Source organism: Syngnathoides biaculeatus, chromosome 5 (assembly GCF_019802595.1).
Source record: "Syngnathoides biaculeatus isolate LvHL_M chromosome 5, ASM1980259v1, whole genome shotgun sequence".
NCBI lineage: Eukaryota > Metazoa > Chordata > Actinopteri > Syngnathiformes > Syngnathidae > Syngnathoides > Syngnathoides biaculeatus.
Genome location: NC_084644.1, coordinates 27,694,141 through 27,716,578, shown reverse-complemented (window position 1 = coordinate 27,716,578; position 22,438 = coordinate 27,694,141). Strand labels below are relative to the sequence as shown.

The 22,438-nt window shown below is 41.6% G+C and overlaps 1 protein-coding gene across 3 annotated transcripts; it reads right to left on the bottom strand.

Moving 5' to 3' along the window:
- Nucleotides 1-10: 10 nt before the first annotated feature.
- Nucleotides 11-20,305, bottom strand: LOC133500463 (endoribonuclease ZC3H12A-like). Of its 3 annotated transcripts, none has more exons than XM_061819142.1 (8): nt 16,093-16,207; nt 10,963-11,062; nt 10,703-10,852; nt 9,197-9,597; nt 7,721-7,860; nt 2,458-2,692; nt 1,949-2,055; nt 11-1,200 (listed from the first exon to the last, which is right to left on the bottom strand). In XM_061819142.1, exons 1-8 carry the CDS (start codon nt 16,149-16,151, stop codon nt 359-361), a joined length of 2,034 nt encoding a protein of 677 aa, XP_061675126.1. In that variant the 5' UTR covers nt 16,152-16,207; the 3' UTR covers nt 11-358. The 3 variants fall into 3 exon arrangements, with proteins under 3 accessions (XP_061675126.1, XP_061675127.1, XP_061675128.1); XM_061819143.1 differs by lacking the exons at nt 10,963-11,062; nt 16,093-16,207 and adding exons at nt 9,802-9,926; nt 20,033-20,305 and having other exon boundaries at nt 16-1,200; XM_061819144.1 differs by lacking the exons at nt 10,963-11,062; nt 16,093-16,207 and adding exons at nt 9,887-9,926; nt 20,033-20,305 and having other exon boundaries at nt 16-1,200.
- Nucleotides 20,306-22,438: the final 2,133 nt, after the last annotated feature.

The following is a 22,438-nucleotide window of genomic DNA, read 5'->3' as shown; positions in this document are numbered from 1 at the left end:
CATTTATTGCAAAAGTACATCAGCAACTGACACGTATTCCATGATGAAAGTATTAAAAAAAATAAAAGAATGATTTTGGGTGTGTTTCCAGTATACATTTTTTTTATGTATTGAAGGAGCAATCATCACTGCAAAATCCTTCGAGAGCCCTACTCAATGCATGAAAAAATATGATCCCAAAAGCAAACTTGTATATTATCATATATTATGAGTATTTTATAAAAATGCATTTAAATAACAGTTTCTTTGAGGTTTTTGGATTTTCTTGCAACTGCACCATGCACCATGCCCCCCAGCCAAAGGTTTTCTCACTTTGAATGTAGAAGTTTAAAACAAATACTTTGGGTGCTTCCAGAACTTACAGGAAAATCCTATCCTGAGCCTTGAGGTTTAGGATCTCCGCGGCCAGTTTCTCAGCATTCATCACATGTGGGAACATGTCCATCACTGTATCCACCTGTTGAAGACTGAAAATGGCTTGGAGTTTCTTGCGCAGTTCTAGTCTTTGGCCGTCAAACTGCTTCTGAAGCCAGAAGGGGTACTGCTGCTCTGAGCATGAGCAACAAAAGCTGTCCCGGTGCGAGGGATGAACTGGGTGAAGCGGACTGCACATTTCGGCTTGGGGCGGCCTAGGAAAGGGATCTGACCAGTAATTTCTCTGACAATGAGGAGCTCCATTCGATGGGCCTGGTACTCTGTGGTTCTGTGCTGCACCTACTGGGAACATGAATGGATTTGCAAAATCTACGTTTCTGGAACACGAACAGGACTGCTTGGGTCCAGCACGTTGGGGCTGGGTGGCAACCCTGTGCGAGTTTCTGAAGCAAATATCACAGTACTGGGTTTCATAGGAGCCTAGGCCGGAGTCCAAGTACTCGTGAGGGGCACTGGACTGGTAATGGTTTGGCCCGGAACACTCTTGATGACCAGAGGCCAATGCAGGATTGGGAACTTTCCAGTACAACACTTTGTTTTGATTGTTCTGATTGGGATGTAAAGACCACTGATGGGCTAACGTGTTGAGTTCCTGAGGACGGCTGTATGGCATCGACTGAGACGGTCCGTATGATGACTGGTGACACGCCTTCCCAGGCAAAATCTGGGCTTTTTCTCTCAGTTCATCGGCCAAGGACAGGTAAGACTGCTTAGCCCTCTCTGGGTGGTAGAACTTACATTTCATGCCATAAGTGCACTTTTTGTCTGCGTAGGGTACAAAAAAACAAAAAACAAACACAAAACACCTTCATTAAAAATAATGCCAGAATTAAAATGTGTGCTCGAACGTAATACAAGATGGTCCCAAGCCCTAGCTAATAGGGAACTCGGCATTTGTGTCAAGGAAATATCTCTGATGAAGAGACACATTTTGAATGAGAGATTAACATCATATTTTATGTCTGGGCAGAACTAAGTTTAGCCTGTGTTGTTTTTTTCCGCACTAACCTGTTGAAAAACGAACTTGACAAAGTTTGGTGGCAGTCAACAGTTTGATTCTAAGTGACGAATACAAACGCCCATGCCACTTGATTGAGTTAAACTGGATATGATACTACAAAGTGGCAAAAACTCGAAATGATGTGTTAAAACATAATTGCCATATTAGAGACCGAGCACCAGGAAATGGGAAGGCACGATGGGAATGATTGTATATTACTTTCCTTGAAAAATTAATTGCTCTTTAGTGGCCTCAGGATGCACGAAAACTCACCAGTATTTTCAAGCACGTGCATCTTGGTGTAATGCATGTATTTTACGGGGACCTACTAAATCTCACTAAGTCACGACCACTGGAAAGACAAAATCGTGTGGACATGTCGATCATAACAGGATACTAGAAAAAGTCTGAAGGACCACTGCAAATGAGGAGAAAGTCCACGTTTTTAGTTTGAAACAGCAGTTTTAGGAAAATTCTCGGGCCAGGCGGAGAAAGAAGAGAATTGCCTCTCACCATATGGGCAGAGCTGTCTCATTTGCTCTTTGGGCAATGGCTTCGTCCTGAGGAAGTTGTCGAGATTGGGACCGTGACGGCCCAGAGGGTCGTCTGGGGGCATGAACCTGTTCCACACACACCACACACACACACACACACACACCACACACACACACACACACACACACACACACACACACACACACACACACACACACACACACACAAAATCATGACTGTGATGTTTCATAACCATAATTTCGTTTTTTCTCAGGGCCTGACTAATACGGATTTTTTTTAGGCTGATGCCGGTATCAATATTTGGCAAAAAAAAAAAAAAAATGATGGCCAAGTAATTGTCTAATTAGCTCAAAAATATATATGATTAAAATACCATATTTTTTGGTCCCGAAACACTTAGAACAAAGATATGAGATACAGATGGAGCATTTGACTTTTTAATAACAGAAATACAAAGAATTGGCGTGCCTATGAGAGGGAAACAGAGAAATTAGCTAATTGCTTACTTGTCATTAACGAAGGAGTACATGAGGAGCCTCTCCTCAATGCATTTCTTCCACTCAGGTCTTTCTCCTTGCAGGTCGCGGTAGGTGTCGTTGGACACGATCACGCCCCCCGAGTCGTACGCCAACTTGACGATGAAGCGGTCGTCGTAACAAACCACCAACTTGCCGGCAATGCGGCGTGACGGAGTGAAGACCACTCGTTTCTGCTTTTCCAGCTCCATTAGGATGTTCTTATCTGAAAGTATCAAGTTAAAAAAAAATGTATTCAAAAATCACGTAAAAATTGGTTTACAACAAACTACACAAACATCTCAGAGTAGGTATTGCCGTTTTGGTTAAGGCTCCGTCACACTATGACGTTCTGGTCAACGTCCTCTGAACATTTCAGTTGTTCTATTTTTCAGCGTTCTCAAACGCGAATGACACATGTGGCGTGTGATTAACGTGTGTCTAACACACAAAAAGCGTGTAACAGCGACCAAATAAGATACCCCTAAAAACCATTACCGTGTGCAAACGCGTCATTGGGGCGCGACGAGCGATTTGTCAACGTAAGACGAGTGAGTTGAGCGTGTGACCAATGGGTGAATAACGACAAAAAAGCGTTTTGCTGGCATGTAATTTTTACAGTGGAACCAGCACTAAAATGTTGGAAAGTTCATAGTCACTTCAGTTGTTGTGGTGAGTTAGAACAGTGGCCTTATGCCGCCGACATGAAAAAAAGTTAGGCCACGGACTTCAGCAACTAGCGATGCTAGTAAGAAAGCTAACCCTCTTTCATCACGAGCAACGTGTTTGGAGGAAAAACAACAGCAGGAGGAAGAGCACGTCCGCGAAGTCACGCACCATGTGACACCCCCTAGGGACCCTTAAACACCTTGCAAACCCCAGTGAGGACGGTCCGACAAAGAGACAAAAGAAACAGAGCAATGATTGCAGGATCCTGGACCGGGCTGTTGAGGATAGTCTGGTGGAGTTTTTCAGCGAAAACGAACTGCTGCTTTCTGGATCTTCCATTGTAGGTGCTCTCTACTGTAGTTTAATATTAAATGGACCTTGCTTTTACAAAGCATTGGTTTATATACCCATATGCATGGAAGTTCGGGAAACGCTCGAATGATGCTCAATGGACACCAAACGGCGTTCGTTTCACTTGTATTACACGCTGTGTGCGCTAGGGGATTGTTCAGTGGTCGTTGACAGGTCGCCAGTGAGTCGTTCACTGCAAAGCAAACGATTAAGTAACAACCAAATAAAGCTAAAGTGTTACGCTACGCTACGACTGACTAACGATAGGCAAACGCGTGCAACGCTCGGCGAACCTTAGTAAAACGTTCCACGGATGTTCTTGAACGTTCTGCAGCGTTTAAAATTAAACGTTGATGAACACTGGTCTCGGTGAGAACTTTTGTGCATGTTCAAAACTTTTCAGTACCGGCGTTCTCCGCCGATTCCCAGCGATCATTGATGTTCACTGGCGTGGAAACAACGTGACTCTGGAGCTATCCCGGCGAACATGGGCGACTACCAACGTTTCCTCAAACGCGATAGGACACTGGCCAGAACGTCATGGTGTGACGGCGCCATTAGTAGATGGGCTGGGATGAGCAGCTAAACAAGTCTGCTTTTGAATGACAGTGACAATTATGCCAATTACCAGTCTAATTATGTTTACTAGTTTATTTGTGTCAAGTGCATGACACACCCTGTGACTAATTGTGAGTGGCTGTCTACTGCATGGTATAACTAGTCAGTCTTTTAATACAACAAAGTACAATTTCTTGACTGTTGTTATTACATAGAAATTTGTATGCAAGTGGATTTTAGCTTGCTATTAATATTTCTGGAATTTTTCCATTTTATACTACACATACTCCTCCGCATTGAGAGGAGCCAGATGAGGTAGCTGGGGCATCTGATCCGGATGCCTCCCGGACACTGGACGTTGTTCCTGGTCAGGTGTTCCGGGCATGTCCCACCGGAAAGAGACCCCGGGGACGACCCAGGACACGCTAGAGAGACTATGTCTCTCAGCTGGCCTGGGAACGCCTCAGGATCCCTCCAGAAGAGCTGGAAGAAGTGGCTGGGGAAAGGGAAGTCTGGGTATCCCTGCTGAAGCTACTTCCCCCGCGACCTGACTCAGAGAAGCGGTAGAGAATGGATGGATGGATGGACGACATTTTTTTCGTTTTTTTTTTTTTTACAAAAAAAAAGTATACTGATATTTTGATAAGTTTTGCCTCACGATCATTGTAACTCATTACTACAAAATCAAATTCCAAGTGTTAGGTAGTTGTTTGTCTTGTGTTAAGCAGAACAATCAAGTATTGCTCAGTTGTATTTAACTTTGAAGCAAAGTACTGTTTACAGACTGTGTAAAATACTTTACAACTGTTTGTTTTCAAGCAGTTTTTATTGAAGTTTTGCACAGAATCTATTGAAATATTGATCTATTATAATTAAACCTATGCTCATTTTTATCACATGGATAGCAGCTGCACTTTTTGTAGAGAGTTTGTAATGTTTTCATAGGGCACGTCATGAGGTGCAAGTGCAACTACCACGTAAATGAAGTGTTCAAGTCAGCAACAAGAAACAAGCGTACATCCTGCTGTGGTTCTCTCAGGATTAGAAGAAAGGCTGGTGTTTTTGCTTCCTTGTTCACACAAGAAAGAAGAAAAACTCCACCCAGGGCTTGGTACAAGCAAAACATGGCAAGGGCCTTCATTGTATGGCTGCTGCTGGAGTCAAGTAGGCATGAACAGCTTCCGCAAACGGTCTATTGTTTCGTTCCACATGGAAATAGAAGTGACTCAATGGGGAGAAATTTAGAACTCAATTTATCCAAATCTACTGCAGAGAGAGTCAGACAAAGGCATCATTGTTTTGCCATTTTCTTAAATGTTAGTCATCAGAATCAGAATCATCCTTATTGCTGTAGTAGAAGAAATCACAAATGCCCTGGACAGCAAAAAAGTCCTACTGCAAAATTGATTGATTTAAAGTAATCCTCTTAGATAGTAAACTGGAAATGTATGGCATTAGAGGAGTGGCTCCGAGGTGGTTCCTTAGCTTGACATTTATTGCAGATGTCAGTATGACAGGTATGTAGTAATTCGGTCCTGAAAGTTCGGGCATGACGGTACGGCAACTGACACAAGATGGGACATCACACAGTTCCAAAGATCTTTTGCAGATTTGTGTGAAAAGCAGGACAAATTAGTCCGTGCACACTTTCAAGGAGGAGGGACTCACACTGTCTGGAGTGCCAATTTGTTAAACTTTAGTTTTCCAAAGACACGTTTCACGTCCTGTTCGTGAATGGTCAACGCTGGGTGGGATCAGAGAGGTGATCAGCGGTGCTGTTTGTTGGTTTTTATAGTTTCCTTTTTAAAGCTACACTAAAATATATTGAAGTCGTTAGCCACTCCTTTATTGTTCCCCACTTGGGGAGATGATCACTTGTAGCTGGTTAAAGATCCTAATCTTCACCAAACTGACTTAGTCAGCAGCAAACTAGTTTCCCGCCTTTTCTGCGTAACTTCTCAAAATGTTGATTAACTTTGGCAGCTGGTTTCTGGCATGACTGTGTCTCCACTCCTGTGTAGCCTGGCGGGGATGGCGAATTTTGGCAGAAAACTATGGGTTGTTGCAATTGAACATGCAAAATGTCTTAGATGGCACATGCGTGTCTTCACAGAGGCTGATGTAGGATCTTAGAGTTTCCATTCATCCAAACTGCCAGTTGAAGTTGCAAAGACACTTCCATCTTTGCAGTTTAAACAGTCCTAAAGTTCCATTTTAGGTTCATTAGCCCACTTCAATGTTTTCATCAAAGGCGCCGCACATTTAAGTTACTTTCTCTGTGGTGGTATCAACTGATTTAAAAAGGGATTAGACGAGCCCAAAGCTGCACCTTAGGTACAAGTGCTTAAACATCTCTAGAATGTTGTAGTCCCCGGTGGGACAATTAATGTGCTGCTTGTATTTCGGGAGTTGGTAGTTTTTCAAGTTCGTTTACCTGGTCAGCCAACACTTGCAGTGGGGCGTTCGTGTTAGCCTAGAGGAGAATGTAAACACCGGCAAGTATGAATGAAGCAAACTTACGCGGCCAGTGGAATGACTCATGAAAGAATGTTCAAAAACATGGACTCCAAGTCTGAACAGCAGTTTGTGATGAGCTGTGTGATATCAGTACACCATTTTTCATTCATGTAGACCACCACATTTTGTTTTCCCTGATAAGATCTTACACGAGTGTCATGGTCCATCTGTAGATGGATGCCGGGGAGCAGTACGGCATCATCAAGTATGCGTTCATAAAGCCAAGTCTCTGTGAAGCAGAGGGCGGAAGAACATGTAAAGTTTTTGCTGGTCTTTGTGAGGAGATGAAGCGTGTCCATTTTTGTTGGGCAGTGAGTTTATATTAGCGAGGTGAATGGACGCAAGCAGCATTCAAAAATCTATGTTGTTGGTGCGTAACCTGCACTCCCGCATGCTTTCTCCTCTGTGGTGGTCGTCTCAGTCCGAGAAGAAACTTTTTTGATTTGTGAAAGTTGGCAGAAAAGGGTCCGGAGGGTGCGCCCCAGTAGTTTGCAAGATTTCCCTTGTGTAAGCAAGTCACATTAATGTCTCCATAGATGGATGAGAAAGACAAAAAAGTGGGTCAACACATTACCAAGGCAACCACCCTAAGTTGGCACCATCTTAGAATATAAATATCCTGCTTTGCAATCAGTGTGACCAAGCCAAGATGACAGATTTGCATCAGGCAGTACAAAGTTTTGCAAGTCTAAAACAGCCCCTCTAGTACTTGTACTTGTGCAATAACCGAGTCATTGATGAGGTGCCTGTGATTCGGCAGCCTATTACGACAGCTTTGCTGAGTATTTCCTTCATTAGTACTTGTTTTGTGCAAGTAAGTCAGGATCCCATCCACAACAGGCCAGGTGACTTTCACCTCGAGTTGAACTTTCCACCTTTAATTCTTTTTGTGTCATTCTAAACCATTTGCAGTACTACAGTGTTTTAGCCATGATATATATCTATATTTTTTAGGAGAGTATATCACCACCGTTGCACCTTTGCCATTTGTTTATGATGCTACAACCAGGAGGATCGAAACTCATCTGAATTGTAACATCATGTCAATCATGTTAATGTGTCGCTATTATTTGCATACCTAAGGTGGGCGGTTAACTTAATTGCTCCTCGGGGGAAAACCCCCATGGCTCGTATTGCCGCGTATCTCCGGTGACCTCACCCTTTATGGCCGCCTCCGGTCTGCTCTGCTCTTTCCGCCAAGACGGAACAAACACCGTGATTGCGGTGTGTCCTCTCTGCAGGAAGAAGTTGACTGCCAGCTGGATGCCTCGACACGAGAACACTTCCTTGTTGCCGTGACTGACAAGGAAGAAACAGAATGTGACAGGCAATTTGAAAAAAAAAAAAAAAAAAAAAAAAAACCCAAAACTGTATAACACCTCCTGGTACTTTAGGCGGCAACTACACATAGAAGGCAGGGATTTTCAGTCTGCCAGTAAACCTTGTACTCACATTGTACTTTATTTATTGATTTATTATTATTATTATTATTTTTCAGTGGCCCCAAAAATAATGATAACAAAAACATACATATCGTATGTGTTTTGTTCAGATTAGACCAGGGGTGTCTTTCTAGTTAACTGGCCAAATTTGCTGCAATTTGATATCAAGTGGGACAGACCAGTATATTTATGGGTTAATAAACTATACATAATGACTATTCCAGATTTTTTTTCCATTGATTCGGTTCAAATTAATACAAGTACATGGGAAACTCTGAAGTTCTGTACATATTTATTTCATAAAACAACTTTAGTTATTGATTTTTTAAATCTGCATAAATTTTCACATCCATCTGGAAATACTGACAACCTCAATTGACTCATCACACCAGAAAAACTAAAATGGGAAATTTTCAGATAGACGGTGCCGTTATCATCGTAAATATATACATAAAAATACTATCCATTAAAAAAAGAACAAAAAACATAAAAAAATATTTGACCAAACAACCTCTTTTGAACTGAAGCTACCTACTGATATTTCGTGAAATTCCATGTCGTGGAATATTTCTATAGGAAGTATTCATTTGTGCAGAACTGCAGTGCAAACGTGGTACCGTGTTTTGTATGATGTTGTCTTACTTTTGTTCTGAAACTTGTCATATCTTAGCCACCACAGGTTGTCAAATCTGAGTAACAGCCAATTTCAGAATGTCATTTTAGATGGAAGTGGTCATCTAACAAAAATTAACAAGTGACTTTCATTGAAAAATTGCAGTTCATAGGTTTTCTATCCCCCACTGGCCTGATTGGCTAGTTCTGGCCCACAACACGTATATTTTACATCTCTGAAATCGATGGATAATTTTTGAACAACAAGCTGGTCATTTTTACGCTGAAATAAGACAAGATGTTCATTGGAGGAATCAACAAATTCAAATAATTATCTGAATAAAGCCAAGGATGAGCATCTTGATTAGATTGATTACATCATGTCATCGTCAAAGTAACGAGCCCATTTCGACAGAGGAGTTAGGAGTACAGATATCGGTTTTAAAACGTTTTGAAAAAATAAATACTCTAGTTAATAAAGATATCTAAAAAATCCACTTGAGTCGAGTAACAAAGGTCTTTCTACAGTACAACGTTCGTTTGATCGAAATTGTATCATGTGCTTGCTTGCTGGTTCTTACCTCATGGCAACATTGCTGCCATCAATAACAATGGGTCTCAACTCGCAATCGGCACTCCTATTGCCTTCAAGTTGAGTCAAATTTCTAAGGGGTCTGGACACTGGATTTGAATCCTCTTTGGGGATTGGGCTCCTGTCTTCCTGCTCGCCGGATGAACCCTGCGCGACGCTGCTGATCTGAACCAGCTCCTCCAGCATGGAGTTGTTGTCCGTACTGAGGCCCAGCTTGGAGAGGGCCGCGTTGACCTCAGCCGTGGAGTAACCCAACTTGCGGAAGAAGTCCACTCGAAGCTGGAGGTCCAAGCTCTCTGGGGAAGATGGATTCAACTTGGAGATTGTCGGCTCCATCCCAGAAAAGATCTGGAGGTCTGGCATATATCGACCACTGGCGGGGTGGTGATCCTGGAGAAGGAAAACAATACTTTATCTCGATGATAACTCATCTGAATTATGACAATCATTTTAGTCAGTCGCTACCATTTGCATACCTAACATGGGTATATATTTTCTATTTAACCTCTGACCATGAATGTTGTGAGAGGTGCCAGAGGATTGCTGGGGCTACTTCCACAACTTCAGAAAAAAAAAAAAAAAAGTTTTTCAAACCTGATAGTCTCAAATCGGCTCCTTGCTAAAGGCAAAATAGGTTTGACTTTTATTTCCAACAGGAAGAGAGGTGAGTGTGTGGTACCTCCTGGGGTCATCAGGAGACTTCAGGGAAGGGGCAGCGGCTTGAAGAAAATAAAGAAAACACATTTTTAAAAACCTCTTTATCTGACTTCAGCTACTGTACATGTTACAGGCAAAAATGGGTTGATTTTTGGTTCTGCGGGTGAGAAAGGACAGTCGATTCCATCTGTTGAACGGCATCAGGGGATGACTGAAAAAGTTCGGCAGCTTGAGGAAAAACAAACCAAAACATCTATTTTTTTACATCCAACAGTGAGATCTTGGGAGAGAACAAAAACAAAAGAAAAAGGAAAAAACACAATTTGGGGTTGCCATCTGCCTTGAATGCTTCTTTTGCTGTCATTTAACTGTGCAGGCCGTGTAACCATCGCATGCTTTGCCCGTGTTTGACAATCTTGAGGCAGATGCCCAACACGCACATCTTTAGAATGTGAACAATGTACCAAAGACATGTACACTTTGCTCATGCATCACTCTTTGCAGATTTTAATTGCAGGGATAAGCAGGCCGCCCAGCACAAAGGAGTATTATGTAAGCAATAAAAATAACAAACTAAGAATAATAGTACCGCACAGGAAAACTGCATGCTTTCCTGTACTTATAGTCACTGTTGGTTAAATAATAACTGCACAACACCTCAAGAAGAACTACTTTGCCCTTAATGTCCGTGTCCCTCTACAAAAAATGAGCTAAACATTGCGCAGCTTTAAATGGAGCGTTTAAAACCTTGCTCCAGGTGGCAAATTAAATCTTTACGCCCGGCCATTTCCTCGCCAAGAGTGTTGAAAAAGTGATAAAAGGACAAACTTAAACTTACCGTCTCGGTTTGATCATTCCCCCCTTTTGTATCCGAGTGTGACTGAAGAGCCCTGACTGTGTCAAAGTTCAGCAAAGTCGGAGTGAACAGTGCCTTCCTCCTCCCACACTTCTCCCTGCAGATGTGGCCGTGAACATTTGCATAATGTGACTGTGACAGTGAGAGAGAGAGAGAGAGAGAGAGTGACAAGGTGGCTGACATTCAAAACCACACAGAAGCACACCTTTCACTCAATTTGCATGAGCCAGGCTGCACCTAACCTGTTGCAAATAATGCATATTTCTGAGTCGCATTTGTATGAGCTCTGTCAAACGTATGGCCTGTGGGCCAGAACCGTCCCACGACGGATCTAATCTGGCCCTGGGAATAGAGAACACATGTACTGGAATATTACAGTAAATTCTGTCAACTGGAGCTCTCACTAACGGCCTCTTCAATGACATCCTGAAATTGACTTATGCAATAACAGACTCGAAGGCTAAAAGATGTTTCAGGAGCTTAGTATGCCTACCTTTAAAATATTGTACCACCTTTACACTTCTAAAATAAAATGAAAGATTTCCTGTACAGTATTTTAAGATACTGAATGCTCCAAAGTACCGTTCATGAGCAGCAGTTCAAAGGATTGTTTGGAGTGACACCTCTTTATTTTTTTCCATCAATTGCAACAAGAGGCAACATTTTTGTGGCAGCATGATGGATCAGCAAGTAAAGGATTGGCTTCACAGTTCTGAGGTCATGGGTTCAATTCAGGACCCGCCTGTGTGGAGTTTGCATGTTCTCCCTCCCCGTGCCTGCGTGGGTTTCCTCCAAGCACTCTGGTTTTCTCCCACATCCCAAAAACACGCAACATTAATTGTGACTGCAAAAGGTTGTTTGTTTCTTGACTGATAACCAGTTTAGGGTCGACCATGCCTCCTGCCCGTTGACAGTGGGATAGACTCCAGCACTCCCTGCGACCCTCATGAGGATAAGCGGCACAGAAAATGTACAAATGGATGTATTTTTGTATATACCATTGCATTTAGAAGGCAGTGGAATAACTGCAACCTCCTTCTGAAAACTTCCCACTTTACTTTGTCTAGTGTGATATTTGAGTTAATGTCAAAATTTCCAAAATGAGTTGGAAATAAGTTTTATTTCTTAATCTTAAGATCTTAACAAGTTACTTTACAAAATACACATACACTGCACATAAATACAATGTACAGATCCACTTTGATCTTTAAGTTGCACATGTAAATGAAAAATGCAATTGCTTTCATTTAAGGTCAGATCAGTTTGTTCTTAATATTTTGTTTGATAATCATGTATGTCCTGTTATTGCTTTTACAAGATAATTTGGGTAAAAAACGCCCATAATGTCCTTTTTCAAGCTTTTCTTGTCTGTCTTTTTACACCTAACAGTCAAAACGGCCAGATTTCTCATTATGTAAATGATTTTTTCTCTGTTTGGATCGTTCTTCTTCCCTAATTTGAGCACGGAAAACAACTTCTGTCTGATTGGCAGTTGGCAAATGGCGATATCTCAGCAGCCGGGCCAAGTAGTCATAGTGATCTCGTGTTCATTTCATTCCATGTCCTTTACTCACAAGTCACAGCGCCACAGATGAAACGGTGTGTCAAGCAGCTGAAGTCAAAGACAGGAGGATATTTTGAACGTTCAATCACTGTAATGTTACCGGCTCGCCTTACATTCAAAATTATGCGTATAGTACTGTTGTAAAGCATGTACAGTATGCTTTTAGGAGCTGTATTTACATGATTTCGTGGTGTGTGAAAGCAAATATTTCCAAAGTCATCCTCCACAAAATGAACCCAAACACAACAGAGACAACACACAGAAATATAATAAGTAAATTTGGGATTTTTGTAACATCAAGTTCCAGCCTAAAATGACCCCCCCCCGCCTATTTTCTCCTCAACAAATAAGGCTGTAGCTGTCGTTTTAACGTTTTAGTTACAAGCATGCGGGGAAAGGGGTAGGGAGATTGATTGTGTAAAAACACGAGGTTAGGTGATTCCAAACTACTGTAGCCAATATAATTGACCTTGCTCTTCTTCATTTATTTGATTCTCAAGACAAATTCCATTCTCATTTAAGTTAATTTTAACGGAACTCGTGTATATGAGTATATATGCACTATATATACTATGCATGTATATTCATTTATTACAGTATTAATACCAATTAATTAGCAAATCTGCTGTATCACAATTCTGAATAACCCACCATCTAAGAAGCGGCTCTTGGTTTCAAAAAGGTTGCTGACCCCATGATATGAAGTGAACAAGCATTAATATAAGTAGTAAAAGACAAGGAATATTATTTGGGTATTCTGCCTTATGGCCACTAGATGTCACACACGCACCAACGCATCCCTGACGGGTGACCGCTGCAAACACTTGGGAGCAGATGGAGGACAAGCAAATATAAATAAATAAAGAGTGCATATATGTAAAGCACGCTCTATAAACACCAATTGAGCTGGAGGCGTCACGCGTTTGTGATGCTGCTTAATGGCACCTGAGCACTTTGGCCAAAGGAATCAAGAGCTCTTGGCCTGCCACCTCTCAGTCTCAGGTGTGTGTGCAGGCCTGCTATTACCACAAGGCAATGAGCTGCAGCCAGCCATGATGACTTGGGACAAACACACACACATACACACCCACAAACAAAATCAAACAGTTATTACTCAGATATTACTCACTCATTACATAGTTACTATTTGGACAGATAGACACACAGACAAGGACACGCATACAGACACAAAGAGACGCACACATGCACACACACACACACACACACACACACACACACACACACACACACACACACTACCACATTGCCCTTTTCACGTGTGCATTTTCCCAACGTATATTGTGAAGCAAATGAATTGCGTCACACTTGGCGTGAGCAAGAGCGCATTCTGCAAACGCTCCATTCAGCCTTCAGCGGCCGGGGTATCGTTCGGTAATTTATAGTCAGATTGCGCCGTGAGTCACTCATTGGCATGCAGACGAGCAATTGTCCCGGAATTCAAACGGGCAACCTCGCAGCCAATCCCAAATGAGATTTGAGCTGACTGGTTATCGTGAGTGTGGGGTCGCCGTTTTTTTTTTCCTGGATCCGGCCTCCTCCAAGGCCTCCCTTTTGTCCTTCAAGAGCAAAGTGTATTTTGGCAAGGATTGTTAAACCACAGACACTTGATGAGACATTCATCAGAGAGCTCTCGGAAGGGCTCGACAGTTTTGTAGCACCCCCCCCCCCCCCCACACACACACACACACTCTTGCCCCCAACAACTTTGTTCCTTTCATGAACAGTCCGGGTCAGCTGTCTCTCACAAATATTAATTTGTGTATGATTCAGCAAAGTAAAGAGATGGCGGCCTTTTAAAGCTGAGCAATCCATCTTAAAAGCGCCAATGTCAGAGTGATTCCAATTTAGCGGCGCTTTTGGATCCAAAAAGGAAATCAAGCAGTGCCGGTCCACCCTTTGTGCAGCCGGCCGTCGCGGCAAACTGTCAGTGACGAGTGCTTTCGCACGCCAGCGTATGTCCCGCACATTCATCTTGTTCAGTTCTTGCTTCAGACACCACGCCACTTGTCCTACATAGATGAGCGAGCAAAGGCCCGCCGGCGCGGCGACTGAGCGGAAAGGACGGCTGGGATTTAAAAAACAAAACAAAAAAAAAAAAACGTCTAAATTGATGCCATTGATGCAAGGCTTTTAAGTCCAAATGGATATTTGAACTTGTGTTGATTAGTTGGGAAAAGCCTTGGTGGCTTTCGGCATTTATTTCCCTGTGCACCCCCCATCAATTTTTATATTAAACGGGGATTTATTGTCCAGGTGCCATGCTGTAGTCTAATTTGTCCTGTCATTTGAATACTTCTTCTTTGAACCTGCTACTGAGTTTTTGCTGTTGTTCCCCAGCCACCCTTCTGTTCTACCCACCTGTGTCTTAGGCTATTATCATGTAAAATGCGTTTCTGCTCACGAAAGTTTCACGTTACGAAACGACTTATGGAACAGATTCATTTCGTAAGTAGAGGTACCACTGTATATGGTACAATATTCATGCCGGTTGCTTGCCTTGTAGATTTCTGCTCTTTGGTTCAGTGTTTCCCACCATTTATTCTGACTTGAGGTGCCACAGTTAATTGATTTATCGAGAATCACTGATCAACCTGATCAATAATTATTTTGACAATTAATCATTTAACACCATAGATTCGCAGAACAGGAAATAAAGCTCTGCCAGGAAGAATGTTTATTTTCATGATAATTTTCACGAGTAAATAAATATTAATGTTTAGTTGTTCCTCACCCACCTCAATGTTTCCACTTTTTTGTCAACATAGAAATATGAATATCAAGAATGGCATTTTTGTCTTTCTGTCCTCATTTTTTTTTGCCTGCTCTTCTGTACTACCCACCTTGTCTTTGCACATGTTTTGTATTAAGTCCCTGACTCTCTGGATCCCGACCACTTAATTGATTTTCGTTTTTTGCCATTTTGGTTTTATTCTCATAATTATTGAAAGAGTTTAGATAGGTTAGTTCATAACCTTTGCGTTATCTGTACTCATTTCCACATCCCGGCTCGTGGCATGTACTATAGAGCTCGTGAACATGATGTCACCATTTTCACGGCGGCATATTGCCGGTCAAAAGCAGCTGCTCGACATTGTGGGAGATATTGAACCGGAGCAGAATATTCACAATGCCCGAGACTTGATGTGCTGTTGGTTGTTATAACAGACAGATATTCAAAGAGGTCATTCTATGGAATACCAGTTGAAACGACCAGAAAAGATCGGTGCATTTCGGCAATTCAATGTGATGGATGGTACCCAACCAAATACACACAACTGGGTAGCGATCACTTCATTTCAGGTAGAAATGATTCTTCTCAATCTCAAATTACCAAGACGTATTTATAATGCCAAATTGGCTCATTTGAGAACAATGCGTATTATAAAAGCCTGCCGCAGAGGTTTACAGAGGTTAAGTGTGCCCTCAATTGCTTCCATGTACGTTCGTGGGGATGACTGCGTCCTCTTTTTTTCAGTCATAGTTAATGAATGAGAGTTTGTGTAAAACCAGGGGTCATTTATTTAAATACTGGTATTTGTGTTGAATACGAGGTGAAAAGATTGATCCAGATCCAGCAACGAAGTATTTGTATATATTCGGACTTTTATACGCTTTCAAACTTTCCTGTGTAAATCTCGATGACTTACTCACCAGATCCATGGGTATATCCAGTTGTCTAAGACAAGCAGAAGCGAATTAAGAGTCCAATTTCTTATTGACGAAAACATCAACTTCGGCATTAAATACGGGTCCTCTATGCCGAGTTTTATCAAATTTTTCCACGTACCTTCGTTTATTTTCACCTTCTAAATGTCTAACGGTATCCGACAAGACTCTGGGCGTCATGCTACAAGACACATTTTCGTGTTGTCTCCAACCAACTTAGCATTGAACAATGCTTTGCTAGACCGGCAAAATGGCGACGTAAACAAAAGTCACGTGATTTTATGACATAAGTGCACGGTCTCTATATGTGTAAATCCTTTCATATGTTTGCACTGTAGTTTACCCCAGTTTTCTACTCAATCATACTGTTTTTTGTATAATCTTTTGGGACACAAACGTATGTTGCAGCCAAAATTCTGTTATATTGTTGTATTATTTGTTTTTTACTGTAAATCCTTGGGCCTGGGATTTTGGCTCCTCACCCTTTTTTTTACCCCCCCCGGGAAACTATTTTTTGCAATTAATCAAGAAGTTCCTGAGCATGTATTTATACTTTGTTGGTTCATTTGTATTTTGTTCAGTCTGCTTCTGTTGAGTTTTCTGTTCCACAGTACATCCGCAGTCCCCAACCTTATTTGTGCTCACGTTTCATGTAAATCAATATTTTGATGAGCTGCCTAGAAACAAATATTGTAGAATAAAATTCACCATTACTGAATTATTAAAGGTATTTGCTATAATTAGTGGGAGGCCTCATGTTTTTTCTCTTCAATGAACCGGTCTCATGATTGGTTAATGGGGGACAATAACCCCCAGAATGTATTATTTACGTCCACGCTACTCCATATATTTTAGGGTTGTCATCGTCTTTGCAGAAATTCTGGCTTGACAAAGAGAAGATGTTGGTAATGGAAGTAAGGAATTCAGTTTTTTTGACAATGTCTGGAGATTTTCCCTCGATTTCAATCCAGAACACATTCTTCTGTGCCGAAGGATGTTTTGAAGGCTTCATTGCCTAATTTGTGGGCCTGTCGTCACATATTACACAGAGGGGGCGTGAGAATCATCCTGAGCGATAAACCCGTATTTCAGTAGGCCTGCTAACATTGTCTCTTAATACATCTTTCTTTTTCTTTTAAGCTGTATGCTGCTCTTTTTCATCATTTGACCTTTTCCCGTTTCCAAATCAGCTCTCCAGTGTCATTTTTACTCTTTTTTTCCTAGCCTGCATGCTGACTTTTTTTACTCATCATATCACGTGACCAAGACAATCGGTTTGCCGTGTGCACAATGGCAGAAACGGGTGCACTTGATCTTGAAAGATTTCTTTCAGATTTTGATGATCAATACTGTAAAATATTTATGTTCAGAACTAGTACTACTGTTCAAAATGAGGGTTTCCCATCTTCCCAGTGAATCTGCCATGAAATACAGTGGTGCTTTGACTTACACATTTCTATCCATTCCATGACCACTTATAACTCAAAACATTAGCTCAAAACCTCTTCCCCAACTGAAATGTATGTAAATGTCACAGACATTCTTCAGCAATTGTGCGCCTTCTGATCCAGATGCGTTGGCCACTGGAGGGAAGTAAAATACAGTGAGAGACACAAACGAAGGAGAATTTCACAGGCAAGTGGGTCAGTAAGCTGCACTGATTTTTTGGCCGAGGATAAAGAATATATGACAGTAATGTTTCATTGTCTCACTAAATGTGCCCTGTTTTGATCTGTTGCTTAAACTGTTGAAACACCACCACATCGAAGCGATTTGTTAGCCCGCTCAAGGAGTTTCACACTATGTTACCATCAAGCTAGTAGATATTAACGATAGAACTCTATATTTAGTTTGAGGTTAAACTTCAGCTGAGAGTGGCAGTAAACATCTCAAAGCCTCTTCGTTGACAAATTGTTCACTAGTTATCAAATTGCTGCTGCACATGAAGTGAGTTAAATTCTCTACTACTTGTGTCTCAGATTTTTTTGCTCAGTCAAACCAAAAAGATGGACTAAGGCATGGCTTGTAATTAAAAAAAAACTTAAGACATCAGGTCACTCGAAATTCAAGGAGTCCCCGCACCTGCCTATTTTCTTATTCGTCATTGTGTTGATTTTTCAAGCATTTTTGCTGACACCGCTGGTAGATAATTCCTCAACTCAAACCTCGCTAGCGTCCACAACATCTCACACCAACACGGCAACTTCTCCTTGATTTGATGTTAACATGCTGCAGCCGGTCTTGCTTGTTTAAAGATCAGCCAAACACATCTACTTCATGCCTCGCAGGTATAACCTCCGGATGGATCTGCGCTCCAACCACGTTGCGATTAATTTCTCTTGTCAGTGCAGGTCATTTTGGGCGAGCTGGTCCTTTGCATATTAGTCATGCCCAGCAAAGGCCCTCCCCTTCCAGCTGTGCTCTGGGTTGAATAAATACACAGGTGTGTGCAGCACGTACGTGGCCGCAGACGCACACAAACACGGACGTAAACAAAACCCAGCCCAGTGGTTAGCCTCGTGTACGACGCTCGTTCATGCTCAGGCAGCCCAGGCGACGCTCCAAGCTGTTCATTAATATTGATAGCAGAATGGACAATGAAACGTGATAGCTGAATGTCCTGCGGAGTGTGCAGTTTACAGGGGAGCTTCTCTCGGCCAGCTGTTTCGGTGTCTTATTGTGAGGCGAGGCCCTAATGATTAATGCACTCTCTGCCAGGATCCCGGGGAACGAAGCCTGGAGTTTCTTCAGAAGCGCACGGCCGCCGTTCGCCCTCGCAATATACTGCAGCTGGAGCGGTGCTGGAAAAATAACGGCATCAAAATTGAAAATCATAATGGCCTCGCCTTCTGCGATAGTGTGTGGGCACATTCCTTTCCAGACAGAGTAACCTCCATCGGCTTCATTATGAGATCTTTTTGAATAGGGTGGCTATATTTTCACTCAACCTGTTACAGACAGTACGAGTTAAACAGAATTGTACTTATGGGATATTTAAAGGAAGCTTAATAGCACTCAATAAAAAACATTTTCATTTGATGCTTAGCAAGACTACTTTCCTCGGGGTTCCTGGTATTTTCCAAGCATGCTGCCTTTTTGGTATTTATCTCATTTTCAGATAAAAACTTAATTTGGCTTCAGTGCTGAATAAAAGCTCAATATTATTCATTGCTGTTCTTTAGTGTTTTTTTTTCCAAAAATAATTAGGGCTTGCTAGGACGTTTTGTAGATTTTGACTTTATAAAATGAGATATTTTGAGTCTGTAATATTTTGTTACAAGTTTGTGTGAACATGTTTCTTATAAACAGCTCCAAATTAATGTCACGTGCTAAAACATGACATTCCACCATTTACTTAATCTCACGAAAGTGACAAAGAGGTCAAAGTTCAGCAGCAGCACTCCCCAGTTTCTTTTGCTCTGCAGTGTATTCTGCACAAGAGTTGTTCATGAGTTTGTTGAAATGAATTCAATTGCAGATTACTATACACCATAGTTGTAGATAGTAAACTTGGTATAACGTATTCGTAATGACAGTTGGAGGCAGCTAAAGATGGTTTATTGTTTTTATCTCTTGATATTGGGTATCATGGTGACTGACTATTTTGCACTTCTAAAGAACCGCGTTCAAATCCGGCACTGCCTCCGTGGGTTATCTCTGGGTAGTCCGGTTTTGTTAAACATCCCAAAAGCATGCATGGTAGGTAAATTACTCATAGGTGCGAATGGTTGTATTTGCTAGCGACCAGTTCAGGGTGCAGCCCGCCTCAGTCGAAAATAGCCATGATTGGCTCCAGCACACCCACGACCCTAGTGAGGATAGGCGGTACAGAAAATAGACGGATCTTTTGTCTTGATGAAAACAATGGTTAACTTTTTCCATTTTAAAAATGTTAAAATCCAACTTAATGATGCAGACAGTTAAGTTAGAATAAAATTCAGTGACAGCTTGACTGTAATGTATTTCAAAATTATTTTGCTGGTGTTGTTGTTTGTCTAAATAAATATTAACAGGTGTTAACTTTTTAACTTGTATGAGATGAAAGCAAGTTCAAACATTACCTAAAACACTGCATGTACCACGGTTGGGGATGGTGAAGGACAAGGAACACACGGCCTGGCGTGGAGGACCCAAATGCAGGGAGGCAAGGCAGGAGTAGAAGAATCTCAAAAATCTTTAATTCTAAAAATACAACTTAAAGTAATAACCAAAAATACTCTGAGTAACAAAAGTACGACTTAGACCTAAATTAGAAACTTGACATGACTTCCAAAAACAGAATGAGCAACGAAGCAACAAGCAACCTGGGACAAGGACAATGGACCAACAAGAACTCAAAGAAAGCAGGGAGACTGAATAGAATTGACGGAACAACGAGAAACATCTGGATAAGAAAGGAGTGACATGTTGGGAACTGATTGGTCAACACAAGGGAGGAGGGCAAACACAAACAGGTGGACACAACCGACACAATCAGCACACGTGATATGAAACACAGGAAAAACAAAACCAATCTACCCAAACCTGAGAACATGACATCCATCTATTCATCCTTTTTCTGAGCTGCTTATCCTCACGAGGGTCCCAGGAGTGCCGGAGCCTATCCCAACTGTCAACGGGCAGGAGGTGGGGTACACCATGAACTCGTTGCCAGCCAATCTCAGGGCACATAGAGACAAACAGCCGCACTCACAATCACACCTAGGGACAATTTAGAGTCTCCAATTAATGGTGCATGTTTTTGGGATGAGGGAGGAAACCGCAGTGACCGGAGGAAACCCACACAGCCACGGGGAGAGCATGCAAACTACACACAGGTGGGGCCGGGATTGAACCCTGGTCCTCAGAACTGTGAGGCCAACGCTTTACAGCTGCATCACCGTGCTGCCGAGAACATGAAAATATGCACAAATAACGGAGGTTTTATTGGGTTTACAGTTCAACTTGAGGGGATAACTTACGCTACAGGTATTCCCATTAAAAAAGCATGTTGTTGTTTTCACGCTGTGTATAATAATATTTCCTGGGATTAACTTGGATGACACTTATCGGAATGTTAAAAAGTTACCTAAAACTTGGCCTGTACAGTCAATAGCAGTTTTTATGAAGGCATCAGATTATTTTTCTATATTTTTATTTTATAATAGCTTTATTTATCAATTATTACCATTATTATATATATGGACAAATCAAGGGTTGTCCAGCATTGTGAAATTGATTGTGTTCAATATTCAAGGCTCCACTGCCATGTAATTGTCATTATGACCTACAATTTCTAATCTTGCTTTCAGGCAAATAACACCTTCCTTACCTGAAATGCAATTCCAAGTTAACTTTTCTTTTTCCACAAATGAAACAATTGCAGCGGGAGGCAAGTCATGTTATTTTACTCCCACCTGCTGGGAGATGAGCAGTGCTATAGAATTACCGGATAATTGCAAAAATGCAAATGTCAAGCGGCACTTTCGGAATGTCAAATTTGTTGTTGTGCGATATAGCTCGCAGCCATTCAAAAAAATAATGAAGCAAGAAAAGATAGCCAGATATCAGCTAGAAGTCAAGTAGAGTCACCGTCTTACCCCGCATAAGACAAAATGTCTATCCCCGAGTTTGTCAAGAGGGAACAACTCGACGATGAGACGGAAGTCAACAACAGCAATGTAAGGCGGCGCTTGTGTGGGAAAAGAAGCCACATTTCAATTAGAGTGTAACATCTCGTCGCCGGGATTGATATGTCATCGCAACAATGTTCAATTAAAATGGGGTGAAGCCTTTCATTATTCTTTTATTAGACTGGCCGTGCCGGTGGAGCGTGGAGAAACACATGCAGTACCCAGTGAAAGGTGAGAGCCTCTCAGGCGTGAAATGACTACAGCGTGCGGACATAAAAATCATTTCTACTAGCCCACAGCCAGGTTTATTTAGTTTTTTGCAATTACCTGCATTTGAGTGTGTTCATGCGTGGACACATTGACGCTCAGATTCCACCGAGACATGCAAAATATTGCTGTGCTTATATGATGGGCTCTCTTTTCACGTGAGGGTATCGATTTTGTGGTATGTTTCTATAATAAAACATACCTTTGTTAATGCAGCATAAAGTGACTGTCATACTTCTGCTTCCCAAACATGTTTTTTTTCTCTCCCCAAAATGTTTCATTTCCTCATTCACTAATTGAAGGTTTTGACTTTTACCAGTAAATTGCCTTCTTCAAACATCCACTAATTAGTAGATGTCATATAATGCTGTTTGTAACAGAGTTGCCAGGACGTTATTGTAACTTCATTACTTGATTTAAAAAAAATATATTTTCAACATACGTTAAATGGTATAGGTAACTTAAAATTCAATTGACTTGTCTTATTTTTTTTTTAAAGGGTTCTAAAAATGCCCTGTAGGAGAAGTTAGCCATGCTTGCCACTGTTGTTTAGTGCAGAGTCCAAATAACGCTCCAAAAATCAATAAA

What these genes read in the sequence shown, in the direction of transcription:
- LOC133500463 (XM_061819142.1), bottom strand. Translation starts at nt 16,151, where the DNA reads ATGACGCCCAGAGTCTTGTCGGATACCGTTAGACATTTAGAAGGTGAA. An exon ending in ATATGCATTATTTGCAACAG is followed by an intron (nt 10,853 to 10,962) that starts GTTAGGTGCAGC and finishes TCACTGTCACAG; the next exon opens with TCACATTATGCAAATGTTCA. An exon ending in TACTCCTTCGTTAATGACAA is followed by an intron (nt 2,056 to 2,457) that starts GTAAGCAATTAG and finishes TGTGTGGAACAG; the next exon opens with GTTCATGCCCCCAGACGACC.